A 21,582-nucleotide genomic window follows, 5' to 3' on the forward strand; every position below is an offset into this window, starting at 1 on the left:
AGTTTCATCACTGGATTGGAATGAGCTGACATCTTTAAGAATGTTCAAAACTGAACAAATGAGGACACAAATTATTGACAAGCCACAGAGATTTAATTAGTAGGGTTTAAGAAATATGGTCTTTATATCTGTATCTTTTTATTTTGCAAGAAGAATTTGTTATATGCTTTAAAATCTTGAGAGAACTCTCCGTCAAGTTAGTGAAGCAATGTGACCAACAATAGCAATATTTCTTAACCTCAAAATATACCAGTTCAATGTGTTCTACATCAGTAAATCATTCCAATTTGATACATCATCCAAAAATCAATGTTGCCTGCATTTACATCAGAGCCTATATCTGACGTGTTTCAGCAATCATACTTGTAATTCTTATCATACAACTTAAGTGCTAAATGAGATCAGCAGCTGGAGTGGAAGAATCCTACCCAGGTAACTTAAATGGAAACTATGTGTTGCAACATAATGGTCCTTTACCTCGACGCCTGCAGTGTTTAATTGGTTGTCCCTGAAGGTAGCAATATGAAAACCAGCTCAAAATGGAAGTTTCCTGCAGGAATCCACCATGCTCCCAATAAGGATGGTACAGAAGTGCCCAAACAGGCTTGTATGCAAATCAGATACAGGCATCCACTAGTGCTTCCACAAGAATGGAGTATGTGTCCAAAAGTGCTTACATGAGGTATAGAGCTAAGCACAAATTTTACTAATTCCAATGGCCCCAACATCAGAACTAGAAGGAAAAGGCTTGGTTACAAATAAGAACTTTTAGATCAGGTCATCCAACATTAATCCAACAATGGAGTTCATTCCTATATCCTCAGGTCATCCAACATTAATCCAACAATGGAGTTCATTCCTATATCCTCAGGTCATCCAACATTAATCCAACAATGGAGTTCATTCCTATATCCTCAGGTCATCCAAAATAAATCCAACAATGGAGTTCATTCCTATATCCTCAGGTCATCCAAAATAAATCCAACTATGGAGTTCATTCCTATATCCTCAGAAAATTACAGCCATGACATTCTTTTCATGAAATCATCAAATGGTAATTCCAAATTTCATCACTGGATTGGAATGAGCTGACATCTTTAAGAATATTCAAGACTGAACAAATGAGGACAAACTATTGACAAGCCAGAGATTTAATTAGTAGGGTTTAAGAAATACGATCTTTATATCTGTATCTTATCTGTAGCAACATTTCTTAACCTCAAAATATACCAGTTCAATGTGTTCTACATCACTAATCATTCCAATTTGCTACACCATCCAAAAATCAATGTTACCTGCATTGATATCATAGCCTATATCTGACTTGTTTAAGCAACCATACTTGTATTTCTTATCATAAAATTTAAGTGCTAAATGAGATCAGCAGCTGGAGTGGAAGAATCCTACCCAGGTAACTTAAATAAGAGATCATAAATGGAAATCATGTGTTGCAACATAATGGTCCTTTACCTCGATGCCTGCAGTGTTTAACTGGTTGTCCCTGAAGGTAGCAATATGAAAACCAGCTCAAAATGGAAGTTTCCTGCAGGCATCCAACATGCTCCCAATATGGATGGTACAGAAGTGCCCAAACAGGCTTGTATGCAAATCAGATACAGGCAGGCATCCACTAGTGATTCCACAAGAATGGAGTAGGTGTCCAAAAGTTCTTACACGAAGGTACAGAGCTAAGGACAAATTTTACGAATTCCAATGGTGCCAACATCAGAACTAGAAGGAAAAGGCTTGGTTAGATCAGGTCCTCCAAAATAAATCCAACTATGGAGTTCATTCCTATATCCTCAAGTCATCCAAAATAAATCCAACAATGGAGTCCGTTCCTATATCCTCAGGTCATCCAAAATAAATGCAACAATGGAGTTCATTCCTATATCTTCAGGTCCTCCAAAATAAATCCAACTATGGAGTTCATTCCTATATCCTCAGGTCATCCAAAATAAATCCAACAGTGGAGTTCATTCCTATATCTTCAGGTCCTCCAAAATAAATCCAACTATGGAGTTCATTCCTATATCCTCAGGTCCTCCAAAATTAATCCAACAATGGAGTTCATTCCTATATCCTCAGGTCCTCCAAAATAAATCCAACAATGGAGTTCATTCCCATATCCTCAGGTCCTCCAAAATAAATCGAAGTATGGAGTTCATTCCTATATCCTCAGGCCATCCAAAATTAATCCAACAGTGGAGTTCATTCCTATATCCTCAGGTCCTCCAAAATAAATCCAACAATGAAGTTCATTCCTATATCCTCAGGCCATCCAACAATGGAGTTCATTCCTATATCCTCAGGTCATCCAAAACAAATCCAACAGTGGAGTTCATTCCTATATCCCCAGGTCATCCAAAATTAATCCAACAGTGGAGTTCATTCCTATATCCTCAGAAAATTACAGCCATGACATTCTTTTCATGAAAGCATCAAATGGTAATTCCAAGTTTCATCACTGGATTGGAATGTGCTGACATCTTTAAGAATGTTCAAAACTGAACAAACGAGGATCAAATTATTGACAAGCCACAGAGATTTAATTAGTAGGGTTTAAGAAATATGATCTTTATATCTGTATCTTTATTTTGCAAAAAGAATTTGTCATATGCTTTAAAATCTTGAGAGAACTCGTCATCAAGTTAGTGAAGCAATGTGACCAACAATAGCAAGATTTCTTAACCTCAGAATATACCAGTTCAATGTGTTCTACATCAGTAAATCATTCCAATTTGATACATAATCCAAAAATCAATGTTGCCTGCATTTACATCAGAGCCTATATCTGACTTGTTTCAGCAATCATACTTGTAATTCTTATCATACAACTTAAGTGCTAAATGAGATCAGCAGCTGGAGTGGAAGAATCCTACCCAGGTAACTTAAATGGAAACTATGTGTTGCAACATAATGGTCCTTTACCTCGATGCCTGCAGTGTTTAACTGGTTGTCCCTGAAGGTAGCAATATGAAAACCAGCTCAAAATGGAAGTTTCCTGCAGGCATCCAACATGCTCCCAATAAGGATGGTACAGAAGTGCCCAAAACAGGCTTGTATGCAAATCAGATACAGGCATCCACTAGTGCTTCCACAAGAATGGAGTAGGTTTTACCACTAGAATTACCAGATCATCCAAAAAGTAATCCAACTACAGTTGTTCATTCCTATATCCTCAGAAAAATACAGCCATGAAAACATTTTCATGAATTCATCAAATGGTAATTCCAAGTTTCATCATTGGACTGGAATGAGCTGTCGAAGAGAGGACAATTTCTAGTCAAGACTGAACAATTATCAGGGCACAAATTACTGACTGTCACAGTGATCTAATAAAATAGAATGAAGAATATAAAGGTTAAATTATAAACTCAACTGTTCATTATCAAGCTTCTGATTGTATCAACAGCAACTTTGATGGTGTACCACCAAAAATACCAATAATGAGAAGACGTTTTAACCAGCAGGAGGAGATTTCAATTAATTCAACAGCGTTCTTTTTAAATGATGCAGGTACTTCTGATAAACAGTTCACAAAAGATGACTAGCAGGAGAAAATTCACAGCTTAGCTTGTTTATTCTAAGTTTTTCTCAATATCATGGTCCTCAGAATTGGTATGAAAATCCATAGCAACAACTAAGACCTTCAACTTCTAGAATTACATACATGCCAACTCCTGACGAGGAAAAAGTGTAATTCAAGTGGACAAAAAGAGAAATTCAAGCAGAAAAAGAGGAATCCACAAATAACATGCTGAAAATTCAATAAATAATGATTTACTTGCCCCTCTCGTCTTTTAACATCATTTACTGCTTAAAGTTTTCATATTTAACACTTTTAGTTTTCGAAAGCAACAGATTTTCATGTTGCATTTTAGAACACTTTGTACCAGCTGAGACCATGGATGTTTTGCACACCAGGAGAACACAAAGTACTGGGTTACAGAGCTTGGATCTGAATTCACTTTTATTTTTGTTAACAATGCTGAACAATCTCTCAGTCAGCATTGGAATGGTAAAGAACCAATATCCCTTTCATAACCTGACAAAGAAGAGGAAATTTATATCTTCCAGTGATTAGGTCTTTTAGCTGCACATCAAATCTAAGTGCATTAAGTATATTGTCAGGTAGAATCCCAACTTTATACTGCAGGAATTCTCCTTCCAGATGAGCCAAGGTAGGCAAAGATGGTAATAGAAAGGGATATCTCTTGACAAAGAATCTAACACTTTTGAAGCTTTTTGACTGTCTCTCATTTACATCAGCAACTGAAGCATTTAAAAGCACTTCATCTCCATATGGGAATTTCTGGAGCATGTAATCACAGGCTGTAGCATAATAATCTCTAACATTATCAAACACCTTCACAACTAGAGTAGAATTGTGTTCTACAAATTCTCTTGCTTCTGCACCAATAGCCAGATCTTCATTATCTTTCTAGAACTCAGTAAATAACACTTCTGCATCAATTTCCGCAATTTAGTTCTGCTGTAGATAAAAGTTACCTTAGTATTGGAGTTCGTAAGACTAGCTAATTCAATGCTTCTTTGTTTTCAAGTGTTTCTCCACTATATAGTACATGTATGAAAGGTAAATTTTAAGCAATGATGCAAGCCCCTGTGCCCGAGAATGGAATGATGTATTATGCTATTCATGTATTCATCTTTGAAGGATTCGTTTTGTTCTTTTTGGTCTTTTTCTGAAATTCTTTGAAAAAATATATGTACTCTAACACAAACATCGACTAGAACACATATGATGACTTTTAGCGCCAAATAGTAAAATTATTTCTACACGGCCTGCAATAGACATCACGTGATGCTGCCTTTCGTGTCCTCATCTTTGTAGGATTCTGTTATTTTATGTTTCATTTATTATTGGCCTTTTTCTAATCAATCTGTGAAATTATCTGAAAGGAGGTATTTTTGCTCTCATACACGCATCGACTAAAATAAATTATACTTTTTAGCACCAAATACCTATAGACTGGTTCTGTACTAAATATAAATTATAAGAAACAAAATCTGCGAGTAAAGATTAAATATTAGAAAACCAGTCTGTTCTCTCCTCACTAAGCCATACAGCTGCTATAAATACAATACAAGGTCGAAAGTTTGAAAGTAGAACCAGCATGTTTCTGGGTAATAGGATAGTTGCTATAAATAGAACATAATACTGTTAGGAAAGTGCACGGACAAGTGTACTCTTATAGTGTAGTTACATAGAAGCCATCTTTTCTAAAATACGGTATGTGGGATTAATGGGATGTTAATAAAAACGAGAAAACAAACAATTTATTTTTTGGGGAAGGTGGATACATCGAAAAAGCGTAATACATACATGTTTACGTGTAATTTAGTTTAAAAAAGCTTAATGATTACGCCAAAAGCGTAATGGTTGGCATGTATGGAATTACAAGGTCATCCAAAACTTAATCCAACAATAGATGTTCATTCCTACATCCTCAGAAAAATACAGCCACAAAAATCTTTTCATGAAATCATCAAACGGTAGTTCCAAGTTTCATCACTGGATTGGAATGAGCTTCATCACCACAAATTCCAACGAATCAATATGTTGTAAGGTGTATTTGTGTTTTGTTAGGTTTTTTTCTCCAGAATATATGCTAAGTATAATTATGCTTTAGACTTGGTCCAAAAAACACGTTCCTTGTCAACCTGACCAGTAATTGTTATTTTTGGTAAACAAATAATACATAGTTAATATTTCCTTATTGGTGTGGGTTAAATATTAGGATCATTATCTTGGTCCGAATCAAAGACATTGTTTACCATGTTCTTCATTATAATTTTAGTAACATATTTTATCTTGTAAACACTGTGTGTTAAAGGATGATAAATTCCACTAAATATAGATTTTTATAAAAATGCTAATTGTGACCTAGGTTAGGTATGAGATTATAATCTTGTTGAGACATTACTCATTCCTGTGACAACATCAGAAGCAGAAATCATTGTGTTCAGTTTTTGATTTGGATCATTTATTCAAATTATTAGTCACTGGAAATATAAAGTCCTCTTAAGTAATATTCTTGGACAAACATTAATTTGAATTCAAACAAGGACATCATGGATTATATTATTGTGATTAACTGGAAGACTGTGAGTACATCATCACACTTCAGCCTACTGGCACATTAGTACATTCAAGACAACAGGCACATCCATGCCTTAAGTGCTGGATCGTATTTCAAACACGACTGTTATTCAATTAAAACCTTATTCATTAAGACGTGATAAAACCTTTTGGCCTATCTGGGATATAATCTGCAATAAAGTTCTTTTTACATTTTCACTTTGTATACTAGTGAAATAAATCATTTGATAATTTTAGAAATCATGTTGGTTTTTTATATTTTTCTATTACTTAGTTTGAGACAATAGAATCATAATGTTTTGACTAAAAGGACAAGATTTAAATTAATTCCCAACCAAAAAAAAATAAATAAAAAATGTAGGAAGACTTGATAAACAGATATATGATCAGCATAACTTGATACCAGTATGCTTCGTTTTCATCTTAAAAATTGTGGTCAACTTCCGTGTGATCTGAATTTTTAATTAAACTTTAGCTATGATGTCTGAAGTGTGGCAGTTTACTGCAGCATCATGCCACGTGAAGATCAAACATCATGTCCCACTTACTAACACCAGGTCAACCAGTCCTAACACTGACCTCTTAATGCTGAGCAATTTGTGAGGCAGCTGTTAGTGACTTTTTGTAAGTCTTTGGCATGACTTGGTCAGGGTTCAATCACACAACCTCCTTCATCTAAAGTAGGTGTTCTAACCACAAGGCCATCACAGCGGTTTGTCATATGTAGGTAAGTATTTTACAATGTTTGTTGTCAAACCTGTCATACTGCCCATGACTGTTTGATAATAAACCATCAAGAAAATATTGAAAACATCAAATGCTTCCATAGAAGGAGACCTTATCTGCTGTAATGCTCAGCCGGACACTCACCTTTCCACCTATTCTAACTTGTTCCTGAAGCAGCTTTAGTTTTTCTGGATTCATTGCTGCTGATTCTGAAAGAAAACAGGCATAATTATTTTCTTTTTTTTGTTGTTGAAAACAGTTCCTACTGTTCAGCCAATCATGTCAGTAGCCTTTCATATTGAGTTTCGAATTCCTAGTGCTTAAGACAAGTAACTATGGAGTTGTAAAGTAAAATTATTTGTGAATTTGGAAATAACAAAACTTGTAAAGATATCTGGCTGGATTAGGTATGAAAATAAAGGTTAAAAATTAAACTGAATGACCAATTCACTACAATTTGCATATCTATTAAAACTGTTAAAATACAGGTGCAAACAGGAAACACATGCTCTTCAACGGTGTCCAAGCTATTTAAGATCGGACATTTTTATAAGACAATGAAACTGTCCACTATGATCCTTAATTCTTTTTTCTTAGGAGTTTTTTTTAATTTGTTCGATGGGTGCCATAAATAAAAACTTTCTTGCACCAAAGTAATATGGATTGCTAGTGCAAGGGTGTAGCCCAAAAACAAACTGTTGATGACCTCACATCTCATCTTATGCCTACAATGTACAAATTTAAGTTTGAAAAGGATGTCAGAGTTAAAAGTGGTTTAAACCCAGTCTTGCCGTGTCAATTTTTTTAAAGAAAAAATTATTCTTATCAATAGAGGAATAATAACTGTTCTGGACCAGCTGGATCCCACACTGCCTACATCCATATAAGCCTAGGTATGGTACAAATTTCAAGTCTGTACTTGTTACAGTACATCAACATTAAACCTCTGCTTTTCATCTGCACTCAAACTTTGTAAAGGTTTCAACAGCTGGGGGTCTTGTGATGGAAGAGGGGCATGTTTGATTTGCTAGCAATAACCTTTCTGATGCAATTAATATGCTCTTTGCTTCAAATGCTATCAGTTGTAAAACTGGATATACATCTGAACAAAGCACTAATGCTTCGCTGAGCCTAGGCACCTTGCCTTGGATATTCCAAGTCTTTGCAGCAAGCATGGGAGGTCCAAATACTGCCATTTTTTGTTATAGTTTGTATCCTTTTAGACCTGATACAATTAAGGCCCTGCAGAGCAATATGTCTTGTAGCAGATGATTTCTCAGTCAGGTTGCAAGATTTGTATAGCCACACGACTTGGAATGCAAATGGCTAGATCCAGGTCAAATTTCAGCAACAATGTACTTTCATCTGTCAGCAGATTAAAGACATGACGAATGCTATGGAAAAAAAATCCTCAATCGGAATTATATAGTAACAGTGCAACTTTATCATGGGTAAATGTTAAGTCAGACATTGCGTGTTCATCATCTCATCTTAAGAGTAAGTTAACAAAATCAACAGCATTTGGATTTAGTTCAAATTCATCAGACAACACAGTCACTGAACCTGATGTTATACCCAACAGTCCAACATCATCTACATGTAGTGATGGTAGTAATTCTTCAAGTGCAACACCATATCATGATGAACGGGTCAAAAGTTCCCAAACATTTCTCGACAGCTGGAAACTTGGTCGTCCATGGCCAAGATATGAAAACAAAGTTAAAGCAGATGTTCTGTGATATATGAATCAAGGCACAAGTCGTCAATTCATTTACAACTGGTTGTGATATTCTGACTAAGGAGTGCGTCACTAAACAAGAATCCAGGCGGGGTAAGTAATATATGTTAATTTTGCTCATTGATCTTTTACTTTTGCTGTCAATCCTGTGTTACTACTCAAGTGACTTAAACTATGCAACAAGAAATAGCGAAAACAAACAAGTTTTGCATAACTGAAAATAATTTCTCGAAATACGGGAGTAAAAGAATTAAATTAACTTACAGCATGGTAAATGAATTCCTATTTCGTGAAAGTCCTTTCAATTCCAATTGTTCCAAGAAATCCGAGTATGTTCCAACGAAAAATGCCCATTCTGTGTCAAAGTTTTAATTGTACAGAAAGATTTCCAAAGAATTCATATAGTTGTTGAATAAATTAAGTTAATACCAATCAGTTACTTTAGCGTGTCATGCAAAAAATAAATCTTTTCAAAAACCAAGTTGAAAATCGGAAAACACGCAGATTAGGATTACCATTGTGAAGTTTTTTGCATCATATTGAAGCATTGTTTTCAATAAATATCCACCAATTTTTCAGTTCCAATACACATCAAATTCTCAAAAGACATGTCGTTTCTCCCTGTGGAGTGTGTTATCCCCCTCCCAATGTGCCCCCATTTCATATTCTGGTCAGCTGTACCCAAGCTGCACAAAGGTTAGGCTCAAGTCTCTTTGACATAGTTTAAAGAAACCCCGTTGTACAGTGAGTGAAAGCACTAGCAACTGATTGACAAATAAACAGTGCCCTTTTTTTGTTATAACTAAAAATGCCTAAAATGGATGCGAATTTATGTTAACAGTTCAAATGTGGTCTCAAGCCACTTTCTTACATCTTATATTCCACCTTATTTCCTTAACTCATATATGCATGTAACACTGCTTACTAAATAACAATTTTATCCTGAATTATGGGGGGAGGGGGCACATATGCTGTGTGATATGTTTCTTCATTCCTTCTTTTAGTTTAATGATGGTACTTAATGCTTACATACACGGTACATTAATGCCAGGTGTTGACACATGTAAGTTTCATTGGTGGGAATGGAGATCCTAGTTTGCTTGTCGAGAAAAAAATCTACAGCATTCAGTGATATTCTTGGGATTTAGGAAGCAATTCACAACAAGTAAAGCATGTAAAGTGTAGCAAAAATAAATTTCTTAACTCTTGGTTGATGGATATGTACTTTGAAGCTAGCTATGAAGGGGGAGGGGCCTTTAATTTCTGAATGTCTAAGGCCCCCCAACCAAAAATGCATTTTACAATCATAAAAAACTGCTCCTCGTGCAACTTATCATCATAATATATAACAAAATATTCATTTGACAAACTAACAATATTTTCAACACGAATAATTTCACAATATTTATTGTCACATGAATTTGTTCTCCAATACTATTGGTGCTAATGTTATTTCATGTGCATGTCAGTGTTCACATCATAAAGTCAAAATAATTTCTCAATTTTTGCAGCAAATATATTATACTTCTCTCTTTTCATAACAAATCTGTAAAATAAACACCCAAGTACATCAACTATATACAAACAATCCCATATTTTCTCTGGTCTTTTTCTCCAATGAACAATCTGTTGATATTCCAGTCAAACTCTTTTTGCGGCTTTGGCAAAGATTTGTTTTGCCTTCCTTTTTGACTGAATTTTTTCGCTCCAGGTGCATTTGTTTCTTTTCCTTTTCCTTCTCAATGACAGCCTTTCTTCCTTTCAAGCTGGTGCATGTATTGGCGTCATACAGTGTGCATATTCTACATTTGTTCTCTCATGCAAGAAATCTTTCTTCTTCCAGATGGCTTCTAAGCTTCAATTTTTCTGTTTGCAGCTTCTTTTGTAGGTGCCCTTCCAAAATCTTCCAATCGCGATTGACGTAGAGCCGAGGTCAGTTTTCTTATAAACTTGGCCAACTAAATTTCGGTCAACTTTTCGCTCCAGCCATTCCCATACATTTTTTAAAACATTTATCTAAACTTCTCGTGTCATGGTCTCTCTCAACAACTCGGGACGCCATTATTTTTGCTGCAAGCACGCCGCTTCTTTCCACTGCCATCAGCTTCCATTACACGAAGATTCATTGGATGAATTTAAACTTTTGACCAATCAAAATACTCTTTATGAGGCGTGGGCTAAATAATGCGTTACAAGGGTCGTTGCAGAATGGAACCGAACAGATCGGGGTTTTTTAACAACGGACTATATCAAGAAAAAATCTGAAGTTACGAGAAAAGTGGATTTCCACTTTAAAAGGGAGAAAAATCACGTCTGATCTACATAATATAGATCTGCTTAATACCAGACATTTTTAAAACCAAAAGAAAGACTGTAGATGTCACGAAAGTAGATATTTTACATTTGATAATACATTTACTTCAGGTGACAACAATCATACCTACGTATTAACGGAGATGTGGGATGGAAAGACCATGGAAGTAGTGCAAAACAGTCATGTAATGATTTATTTTGTAATATTATGGCTGTATTGCTTGTTGTCAATAAATAACCATCCCATCTTCTTCAATTCTCATTGCCTATTACATTAATAGACTTTGAAAATATTCACTACTTGTTCTGGTGACATTTTTTGAAAATTGGCAACAAAATATTGATGTTGGTGATCTTTTTGGTAACAACTTTTTAAAAGCTGGGACCATCCCTGCTGCACCCTAACATTAATGTCCAAATAACAAAAATGCAGTAGCAAGGGTCAGAGGAAACTCGGACTACATATTTCTGTGATAATTGCCCCGTACTATTAAATCTATACTTCAACCCACAGTCGACCATCTAGGACAGTGTTTCCAGGCAGTGCACCCCCAGGGTTATTCCAAAGAGTATGTGACGGACTAAATGTAAGGCACATATACATATGACTGACATCGAAATGAGCATCCCAATTTTCAAGAATTATCTCACACATTTGGAAGTACATATTGAAACTTTCCCACAAATTAAAGTATTGCTGATTTATGGAAACTTTATGCATTTTTTCAAATAAATTGAAATTCTCATGTGCAAATGGACTTGTTTTCAAGTTCCACTGACGGAAGCGGCAAATGTTGAAACGTTTAATGGGTGTTAAATATCTAGAATAAAACAAAGCTATTTAAGCATTTTCTTTAACATTAGTATATTTTTTTGTTCATTTTCTTAAAGACATGTTCTTGAACCCAATCCAATTTTGGCATTCCCAGCTTCCATTGCATTCCAACCAACCAAATGGAACATGAAAAGGCATTCATTTGCTATTCAGATTTTGATTCCATCAGAATAAAGACAGCTAAGTAAGTAAAATCAATTAAATTTAAATTTTTTGAAGAGTGTTTATATGGGCTGCCAAGTGTATGAGATATTCCCGAAAATGTTAACTCTCATTCTTCTGTCAGTCCACTTGGGAACACAATACATAAGACCTTTATATAGGCAGTTAAGACGTAGTTCCAAAACAAAAGTATCATGTGATACATCTTATGCTGAAGGACTACATATATAGCATCCACAGATCCCCTTTTTTTAAAATTTTTAACCCCCTACATATTTAAAAATTGACAAATATAAAGTATATAAAATAAAATCATAAAACTAAATAACACTGTCAACCTGTTCGCATTAAAAGCGCAATGGAAGCTCTTAATGTAAACAAGCAGAATAATCACTTTTTATAACTAGAACAGTCCATTTCGATAAAAACTGTCTAGACTGCATCCAATACTTGCATGTCTAGTTTTAACATTTCGAGCACAAATTGAGCAAATATGAACTCCTGTATATCTGTGTTCAAAGATATGTAATACAAAAATTGACGGAATCACTGAGATTATTCAAGACGGTGAACTATATCACATCTGTTGCTTGAAAACAGACTCACCCAAGCAAATATGGCGACCATGTTACTCCAAGGTTTGATTTAAAACGCCGAGATGATTACCGCTTTTCGAGCTCCTTGTCCATCAATCAGGTTAGAAATTATAAATTGATAAACGAAGTAACTAATTTTTGTTCATTGTTTATATCCTTTATGCACTTTGTTGCTAAATTTGGTAGAGGTACAAACAAACAGGAGGGTGTACGAATACTATGGGATATATTTATAGGATACTTTCTAAGCAACGATGCGACTGAAACCATGGACTAAAAAAGGCAAGTAATTTCAGTTGTTGTGCTAGATTAAAGTTATCATGAATCAAACCTCTCGAACAGAACATACAAAGATTGCAACGTTCCCTCTGTTGACTGGAAACATAAAAAAAACAACAACATGAACAAGCTATGGCAAGATTTGATGAAGTTTGAAATGCTCTCCGATAAAATCAAGGGCACTATTAAACAAAAGGAATATAAAATTTAAATTTATAATTCACGAACGTGAATTAAACTGTTGAACAAATTTCTAAAAGAAATAGTTACTTTATATTTACTTTGTATTTAGTTGGTAAGCATGTGCGATATCCACGAGGTATGATGGCCGCCGGAGAAAAAGACAGAACGTCATCAATTAACGATGAAAACGTTACAAAATTGGCTTATAGCTTTGAAACCAAAGGCTCAAAGTATTGCATGTTAAAAGGTTAACCTATATTGGCAAAGATATGCATGTAGAAATGATTTGTTAAGTTTTATATTTAAAAAAGACTTACATTTAAAATAGAAATATTGCACTAAGAGAACTGTATAGTCATTCTCAAATTATGAGTATCCTTTATTGACGTCATCAAATCTGTTGTGGAAAAAGGAAGGCGCGAAATATTCTCGTGAAATTCGTCGAGTGAGCTAGGAGAATAATTATAAAGATTACAGAAGGATGGCTGCCGAAGTGTGTGCGGGTACATCTTCAACTTCGGACAAAGAGAGGTATTGTACAAAAGATAGAGACATTTAATATTCCGTAAACAATATGAAGGAGACGGGTGCTTGTTTCATGCAATTTTGTTCTGTTGGAAACCAACCGACTGTCAATACAATGTCACTCTTTACTGCAAGATGATGAGCACCATTGTACTATTTGTACAAAATGTTCTTCCCTTCGCTTGTTTTGGAATTGTTTACCCGCTAATGTTCTAATCAAACATTGCCGGTTCAGTAAATGCAGCGTTTACACGAAACCTAACTTGAGAACCAATTTTTTTTTTTACAAATAATGGCCGGTTCTTTGGGATTTTAAATATGGTGGACATGTAGGCGCATCAAGTTTAGCATTAAGTTGGATTATTTATAAATTGTCGGAGCAAAGTAGAATTTTAAAACGGGAGTACAGTACCCTAGTTACGATGTGGTTAGTCCTACAATGCCAGACATAGTACATGTTTTTGTTTTAAGTGCTATGTCTTACTATCAAAAAACGGGCTTGTATAGCGCACAGGGGCTCGTGTCGTTGCAAATTGACCAGTCATACATGTACTATATAATAACTAAAAGGGAGTACACTTCTCAGGCATTCGACTGTGTATCTCTACACAGTTTCATTTAATATCATACCTTTAAGGTATGCCAGATCATTTCCCCATGGTACTGTCCTCTCATTGGTTAAAAGAAAATGACGTCCTGTATTTATTCATTACTTTTTTTCAGTTGGAAAATGAGAAGGTAGTATTTCATTCAGGGCGTTGTTTTTGATAGGATACACAGCTGAATACCTGAGTTAAACATCGATGCAAAATTTATTATGCTACGCGAAATGTGGCTTGAAATAACAGCTTTTATTCCTAAATAGGTCATGCGAAAAAGGAGAGAAGTGTCCTCCCTTGTAATTATTATATTGTACATGTATGACATGCATAGCTGCCAACCCTCACGAATTTGGTGTGAATTTCACGACTTTTTCAGCGATTCACGCCGTAAGACAAAAATTCACGAATTTTCCAATCCTCAATTATTTTAAATCTTTAATAAAATAACCGATTTCCCGTTAAGCGCTAGTCGTGATATTCGCAGTTGCCGAAACGGTCCGGTACTGCTGGTCACGATATTAGTAGATCTACAGCCAATTAGTACAGTTCGCCCGGTAGCAAGCATTTTAGCCTATTTTAATCTATATGTATAAGAGTAGTTTTACAAATGCCTTTGAAAGAAACTGGGGCCTAACAGGAAATTTGCTCCACGCATGCGTCAGAACACTGATTTGAGTTACCGTTCAGCATCACATGTAAGATCTTGAAAATGTCTTCACCACCAAGGAAAAAGAAATGTATTACTCAAAAAGTGATGTTTAATTTGGAATATATAAAAAATTGGCTGTGCATTCTGCCATTAAACATTGATATTCATTCATGCTTTTTGCACTCAGTGTGCCATCGCAGAGACGATGTGTGGTAGCTAGATGTGAGGAAGAATGTCGGTTGCAAAAACTCGTAGAAGTTGGGAAAATTAAGAATTCGCAGATTTCAGCTCTGGAATATTTTAAACCATTGGCGGAAGACCTGCAGACTACCAACGCTGAAGCATTATTTGTGAGTTTTCTTGTCAAACACAGTCTACCTTTTAACCTTTATCAGCTGGAGACCATGCTAAACATTTGTTCTGACAAATCATCAAATGTTCCCGGACTCGAAAATCGCTTCCAAATTTTCCTGTGGAAGAACCAAAAATCTGCACCTCCTGTGCATTCCTCACAGCAACAGTGACAGCGAAAGAGTATTTTCTTTAGTGAGGAAAAATAAGACAGACTTTAGGACCCCCTAGCTGCAGAAAATTTTTCAGCAACTTTAGTCTTCAAGATCAACCAGCAGGCAAGAAATCGGAACTGTTAGAAAACAAATTTACGATCAAGCAGTTGAAGAAGTTCAAGTCTGCCACAGTATCATGTCTTGATAAATATTTCTGCATATATGTAGTGTTTTATTTTTATTTTTCGAACTTGATGTAGTGTAGTATTGACAGTCGGTGTGGATGGAGTGGTCAGAGTGGATGGAGTTATTTTCATGGTATTTTTCACGAATTCATGTCCAAATTCACGACTTTTTATCCCTGTTTTCACTAATTGTGAGCCTGGAAGGTTGGCAGCTATGGACATGTCTATTTTAAGCACATTCGTATTATATTAAAATTCATATGCAAACTTGTCCCCAAAATGACAATAACCGTTTTGCACGCTATTTCTTGTACTTAAAAAAATTCTCCCTAGTACGAGAAAATTACACATGTATTTAAAATTTCAGGAACCACACTACGATCATATTAAATTTGAATTCATGCGTGTGTGAATGAATATACAAAATTTCGGGAGCCATGCCGTGACCGCGTTATAGCGGGGTTGCACTTTAGTTCCATTTTCAAAACAGCTCGATGCACTTCGTTCAATGTGACATAATGGAAAGTGCGATAATTGTTCACCGATTTTGGTAAATTTGGTGCTGATTGCTGGTTATATTGTTGCAGAGTGCATTGTTAACTCGTGAAACATACTTATTGTTGAACCACAGACTCTAGGTTGTTCAGATCTTACCTTTCAGTCAGTGGTGATATCCAAGACTGGGGGAAAGTAAGGGGCATCACAGGGAAAAACGGCATGTCCTTTGTGACTTTCACGCATAATGGACCCGTAAAATCTGTCAATATGTAGTGAAAACAAGGTTTTTAAAATGCCATGAAATATCTTTCGATTTTAGGTCCCAATCTCCTTATTTTCTATTCAGTCTCCCAATTTGGATTTTTGACATGTTTACAGGTATGCCGTACACCTTGTTTTACAAAACAATGGTAATGCTAATATATGATTAACTGGCCTGTATTGCTGTCTGAAAGCATGAGACAAATCAGGCCAACTATCAAGCTTTCCATTGTGTAGAAAATTGTGTTGTTCAGCCAAAACACAAAACTAAAGTAGATTGATTACTTGTTTATAATGAGAATTTTACCTTTTATTATTACCTGTCTTCATGAACATGTAAGTTATGTTGGTTTTGTGCCTTGTACAATTAAACGTGCGTACATTTTCATAAGTATTACTTTAGTTTATAGGATTGCTTATATCATGAAAAACGAGTAGCTTGTGAGCACGTGATTTAACATAAATGAAACAGCTATATTTTTATTATCACTTTTTTTTAATTTCACTCGTATAAATTTAAGAAGGTGGCTACTGTGTAAAAACAATGTAAGAGTACTTTCCTTAGTTGCTATTTATGACAGCTGTATGACCCATTTCCAAGAAAATGAACATGTTTCTTCAAAAGTGAACTTTGCCTAACATATTTATTTTATTCAGAAGCTAGCTAGCTAATTAATGAACCAGTCTGTTTTGAAAGAAAATGGTATCAGATGTTAAGTGACATGCTTTACAGTGTGAGTTGTGAACATTATATTACAGGAAATGTTAGAGCAGATGGATCTTTTCAAACTTCAAAACATGTCAGGTCAGAAAAAGGCACACCACCCTGCAAACTTTAAAATAAGAATATGAGAGTAATATAACCTGGTTCTCAGTAGATTTCAAAACTGACGTATCAATTGACACCCAAATCTCGGAGTCGAAACTGAAATCTCTAATCAGTTCTTTTGGACAGTCATGAGCCAATAGCTCTGATTCCTCATTATTGGTGGAAACAAATGTTTAAGATTTGTTTCGTGCTAAATAATAAATGAGAAATACGTGTACAGTATTTTGTAAGAAACAAATCTGATTTTTGTAAAGGCGCTTCTCTTTAAATGTTTTACTTTGTGTATAATTTGAATACGAAACATACAGGATTATTTTTTATTATATGATCATTTTTTCCCCCCATTAACTTTACATTGTCAGAATTGTGCACTCTTACCGGATACTGATACTGAACCTGCGCGTCAATACATGTATAGCATTCACGTGCATAAAGGAACTACTTTCTGTTGTAAACAAACACTGGTCACAGATGCCAGCACTTTTGATTTGTAAATCATGTACACTCGCGTAAGAGGCGCTTTACGTTGTGGTTGTTTAAATTTGTTTCTGAATGAACTAAAACATGTTTCGTGGACTGCCACATACCAGCTGCTTTGGCACATTCCACGTTGATACAATGTTTTGGAGTTAGACTAGCTACATTATACAACATGTGCAAGAACAGGTCCTTACAAATAACATACAAGTGACTAGTCATATACTGTCTTCTTTAGCTGGTGATAAGAATGGCCAAAAAAATATGCTTAGTTTTACATCCTGAATTTCCTTAAAATGTACTTTTTTAATTCAGCAAATCCAAATTACATTAGCTATGTCGTAGGTTCTCAATCTTGATTACACATTTCGAAATTGTACTATAATTTCGATAAGTGCAATTACATCCTCCTTACTGCACTCAAAATTAAATGAGCATTAAATTCCATAGCGTCTTTTTAATAATTGCAATTGAAAGACTTCATATTTTTCCCCACATTGATTTCAAACATTCAATGACAGAAACAAGTTTGCCAACGTAAACACGCTTCTTCAATACTATGTATTTCATGTGGAATTGTCACATACAGGTCCAGTCCATAATCACGAAATTTTGTAGAATTAAAAAAAATTACCAAAATCTATTCATTCCAGATCAAATGGAAAAGTTGTTGCAATGCACATTCATTGTCAATATGACTCCAAATTTCAATTTTAACTAGACACATCATTTTCTTTCGAAAGTTATGTCGGGTGCGCAAGTAAGTTCAAATTTACAAACACAGATATTTTATCACAAGTGAAAAGTGTCAAAAATATGCATTAAGTTCCATGCCTCCAAACCTGAGGGTACACGGCTCTTGAAAACCCTGATGTAATACAGCACACGGAGCACCTGACCTGACCAGAAACTTCAGAAAGTTCAAAACACGGCTGACGGATCATCCTTAAAATACCGTGATCAGAACACACCACCCCGCTGCTCTGTACCCTACACTGGCTATCCATTTGATCCAGAATCAAACACAAAATTTGTTCTCTGTGCTACATTTCACTAACGGACTCCAGTCCAACATACCTCTCCGACCTCACCCATGTGTACACACCAGCAAGATACCTATGCTCCTCTTCTGACAGTCGTATACTCATTATTTCCACTATGAAAACGACGTCATATGAACAACGTTCTTTTGCATACTAGGGCCCAGCAACGTGGAATGAATTGCCCACTGAACTTAGACACAAAGACAGTGATCCCATTCAAGAATGCTCTTAAAACTCACCTATTTCGTCTGCAAGAACAAACTTAAAGACCTAATAATGTTTCCTACTTTAAATATTTCAGCATGTTTTTATGTTTTCTAATTTCATGGTGTTTGTTTTTTTGTAATCATAATTTTTTATGTTATATATGTTGTCTAATGCTGTAAAGCGCTTAGAGCTTCTAAAGATCAGACGCTATACAAAGTCCTCTTTATTATTATTATTATTATTGCAGGATTCTTGTTCATGGTCATTCAGTGAAAATTATACATGTAGACTAGTTGAAGTGAGTGCTGAATATGAATAATTTTTCAGTACAATTGTATTTGCACTCTGGTTCTAATGCATATTGATTTCATACTTTGTAAGAATTTTGACAAGTTGTAGAGCCAGGTTTATAGTAACAATGTATCTTTCTCAGATGTACTGTAATTTTGGCATGTAATATATAAATTACATTTTTACACCCAAATTGCGTTTTTTTTTTATAGCAAAGACTGGTATAGGGTGTATTTCATGCTATCCATTACACAATACTTGTATCTACATTTATTTGGATTTTAATAATTTTAAAATATTTTGGATATTTTAAATACCATCAATTGAACTTGATTAAACAATGAGGATGAGGTTTTGAACTTTGTACTGTATGTCAGAAACATTTTTGGGATACTGTGAATCACAAAAATGTGGACCTTATTCATAGCTGCCAACCCTCATGAATTTGGTGTGAATTTCACGACTTTTCAGCGATTCACGGATTCACGCCGTAAGACAAATTTTCACGAATTTTCCGATCCTCGATCATTTTGAATCTTTAATAAAATAACCGATTTCTCGTTAAGCGCTAGTCGTGATGTTTGCAGTTGCCAAAACGGTCCGGTACCGCTGGTCACGATATTAGTAGATCTACAGCCGATTAGTGCAGTTGGCCCGGTAGCAAGCGTTTTAGCCTATTTTAATCTATATGTATAAGAGTAGTTTTACAAGTGTTTTTGAGAGAAACTGGGGTCTAACCGAAAATTTGCTCCGCGCATGCGTCAAAACACTGATTCGAGTTACCGTTCAGCATCGCATGTAAGATTTTGAAAATGTCTTCACCACCAAGGAAAAAGAAATGTATTATTAAAAATTTGGAATATATCAAAGATTGGCCGTGCATTCTGCCATTAAACATTTATATTCATTCATGCTTTTTGCACCCAGTGTGCCATCGCAGAGATGATGTGAGGAAGAATGTCGGTTGCAAAAAACACGTAGAAGTTGGGAAAATTAAGAATTCGCAGATTTCAGCTCTGGAATATTTTAAACCATTGGCGGAAGACCCGCAGGCTACCAATGCGCATTATTTGTGAGTTTTCTTGTGTCTAACACAATCTACCTTTATCAGCTGGAGACCATGCTAAACATTTGTTCTGACATGTTCCCGGACTCGAAAATCGCTTCCAAATTTTCCTGTGGAAGAACCAAAAATGCTGCAGATCCTGTGCATTCCTCACAGCAACAGTGACAGCGAAAGAGTATTTTCTTTAGTGAGGAAAAAAAAAGACAGACTTTAGGGTCTCCTTAGCTGCAGAAAATTTGTCAGCAATTTTAGTCCCCAAGATCAACCAGCAGGCAAGAAGTCGGAACTGTTTAGAAAACAAATTTACGTTCAAGCAGTTGAGGAAGTTCAAGTCTGCTACAGTATCATGTCTTGATAAATAAATATTTCTGCATATATGTAGTGTTTTATTTTTATTTTGCGCACTTGATATAGTGTAGTATTGACGGTCGGAGTAGTCAGAGTGGATGGAGTTATTGTCATGGTATTTTCCACTAATTGTGAGCCTGGAAGGTTGGCAGCTATGCTTATTTGTAAGGCATCTGGATTTAACATATTACAGGATATTGTAAATCTAACCATTCAGTACTAATGCCAGTATGTTACCTATAATGAATTTATCAAATAACTGGATTTAAAATGTCAAGTGTTATTGATTTTAATGGTTTTAATTACAACAAATTAAAATTTGTGAATTTGTGACATCTTTCGCTCGATAATAGATTCTATTTAATGCTGGCTTTGTCTTTATTTTTCTTGTCTATCCATCCATCTTGTAATTCCAAAGTGTAACTCGGACTCATGCAGATCTGACTTGTAAAATTGTCCCCAGCTTACATGATTTCTAGACATCAATTACTTTAACAATGAATGGTGAAAAAATTGTTAGCTGGTAGCTTCTGTTAAGACCCATGCTTGTACTGTTAAGACCCACGCTTGTACTGGTGGAAATTTACTGCCATTGGAACATATGATTACTGTTTGTGATTTTAACAATTGCCAGTGCCAACAGTGTTTTCAGAAACAAAGGAGTTAACTTGTCATTTATTGAAACCGTCGTAGCCATATTATGTTAAATTCATTTTCTCTGAAAAACTTTCCTGGATATTTGAAAAAATTCTACCTTTGACCCTGGTAGAGGGTCTAAAATCCAGTTTGTATCCACGAGTCTACTATACCAACTGTTTCTTAGTAATTGCCTATAACCAGCAGGTACATGCCTCCAATTAACCTCAGAACATAAGTTAAACATTGTAATAATGGCTGAAATTTATTTTGTTTCATCTTTTGGTTTTTAGAATGGAAGCAACAGTGACAGCAATGAACATGATCGCTAATGGGAGAAGGAATGTGGTCTGTGGTGAAATCCCAACAGCTGTGAACCAGTTTCAAGAAGCCTGCAAGTTACTGTAAGCTGGCTAAAATGTTCTACATTGTGGATGATAATTATGGTTGTTATAAACATAATTTATTTAATTGATTTTGAAGTATCTTGTTTTAAATGGTTT

General features: G+C 35.3%; 2 protein-coding genes across 6 annotated transcripts in view; one reads left to right on the forward strand and one right to left on the reverse strand.

Annotated features, from left to right (window-relative positions):
* LOC149806448 (transcription factor BTF3 homolog 4-like) overlaps positions 1-13,151 on the reverse strand; it is a 38,135-nt gene extending 24,984 nt beyond the window's left edge. For 2 of the 3 annotated variants that reach the window (XM_089953474.1, XM_089953458.1), the window contains exons 1-2: positions 13,055-13,151; positions 6,995-7,059 (exon numbers count right to left, since the gene is read on the reverse strand). In XM_089953474.1, the coding sequence (XP_089809600.1) occupies positions 6,995-7,048 (54 nt within the window). In that variant the 5' untranslated portion in view covers positions 7,049-7,059; positions 13,055-13,151. Of the gene's footprint in view, positions 1-6,994; positions 7,060-13,043 lie in introns of all 3 variants that reach the window. The other variant, XM_089953465.1, reaches the window with a different exon arrangement.
* Positions 13,152-13,329: 178 nt separating this feature from the next.
* The window catches only part of LOC149806449 (protein HGV2-like), a 71,007-nt gene continuing 62,754 nt past the window's right edge, over positions 13,330-21,582 (forward strand). For all 3 annotated transcript variants that reach the window (XM_089953487.1, XM_089953502.1, XM_089953493.1), the window contains exons 1-2: positions 13,330-13,487; positions 21,373-21,483. In XM_089953487.1, the coding sequence (XP_089809613.1) occupies positions 13,438-13,487; positions 21,373-21,483 (161 nt within the window). In that variant the 5' untranslated portion in view covers positions 13,330-13,437. The remainder of the gene's footprint in view (positions 13,488-21,372; positions 21,484-21,582) is intronic.

Source organism: Sinohyriopsis cumingii, chromosome 1 (genome assembly GCF_028554795.1).
Source record: "Sinohyriopsis cumingii isolate HCF-2022 chromosome 1, ASM2855479v2, whole genome shotgun sequence".
NCBI classification, from domain to species: Eukaryota; Metazoa; Mollusca; class Bivalvia; order Unionida; family Unionidae; genus Sinohyriopsis; species Sinohyriopsis cumingii.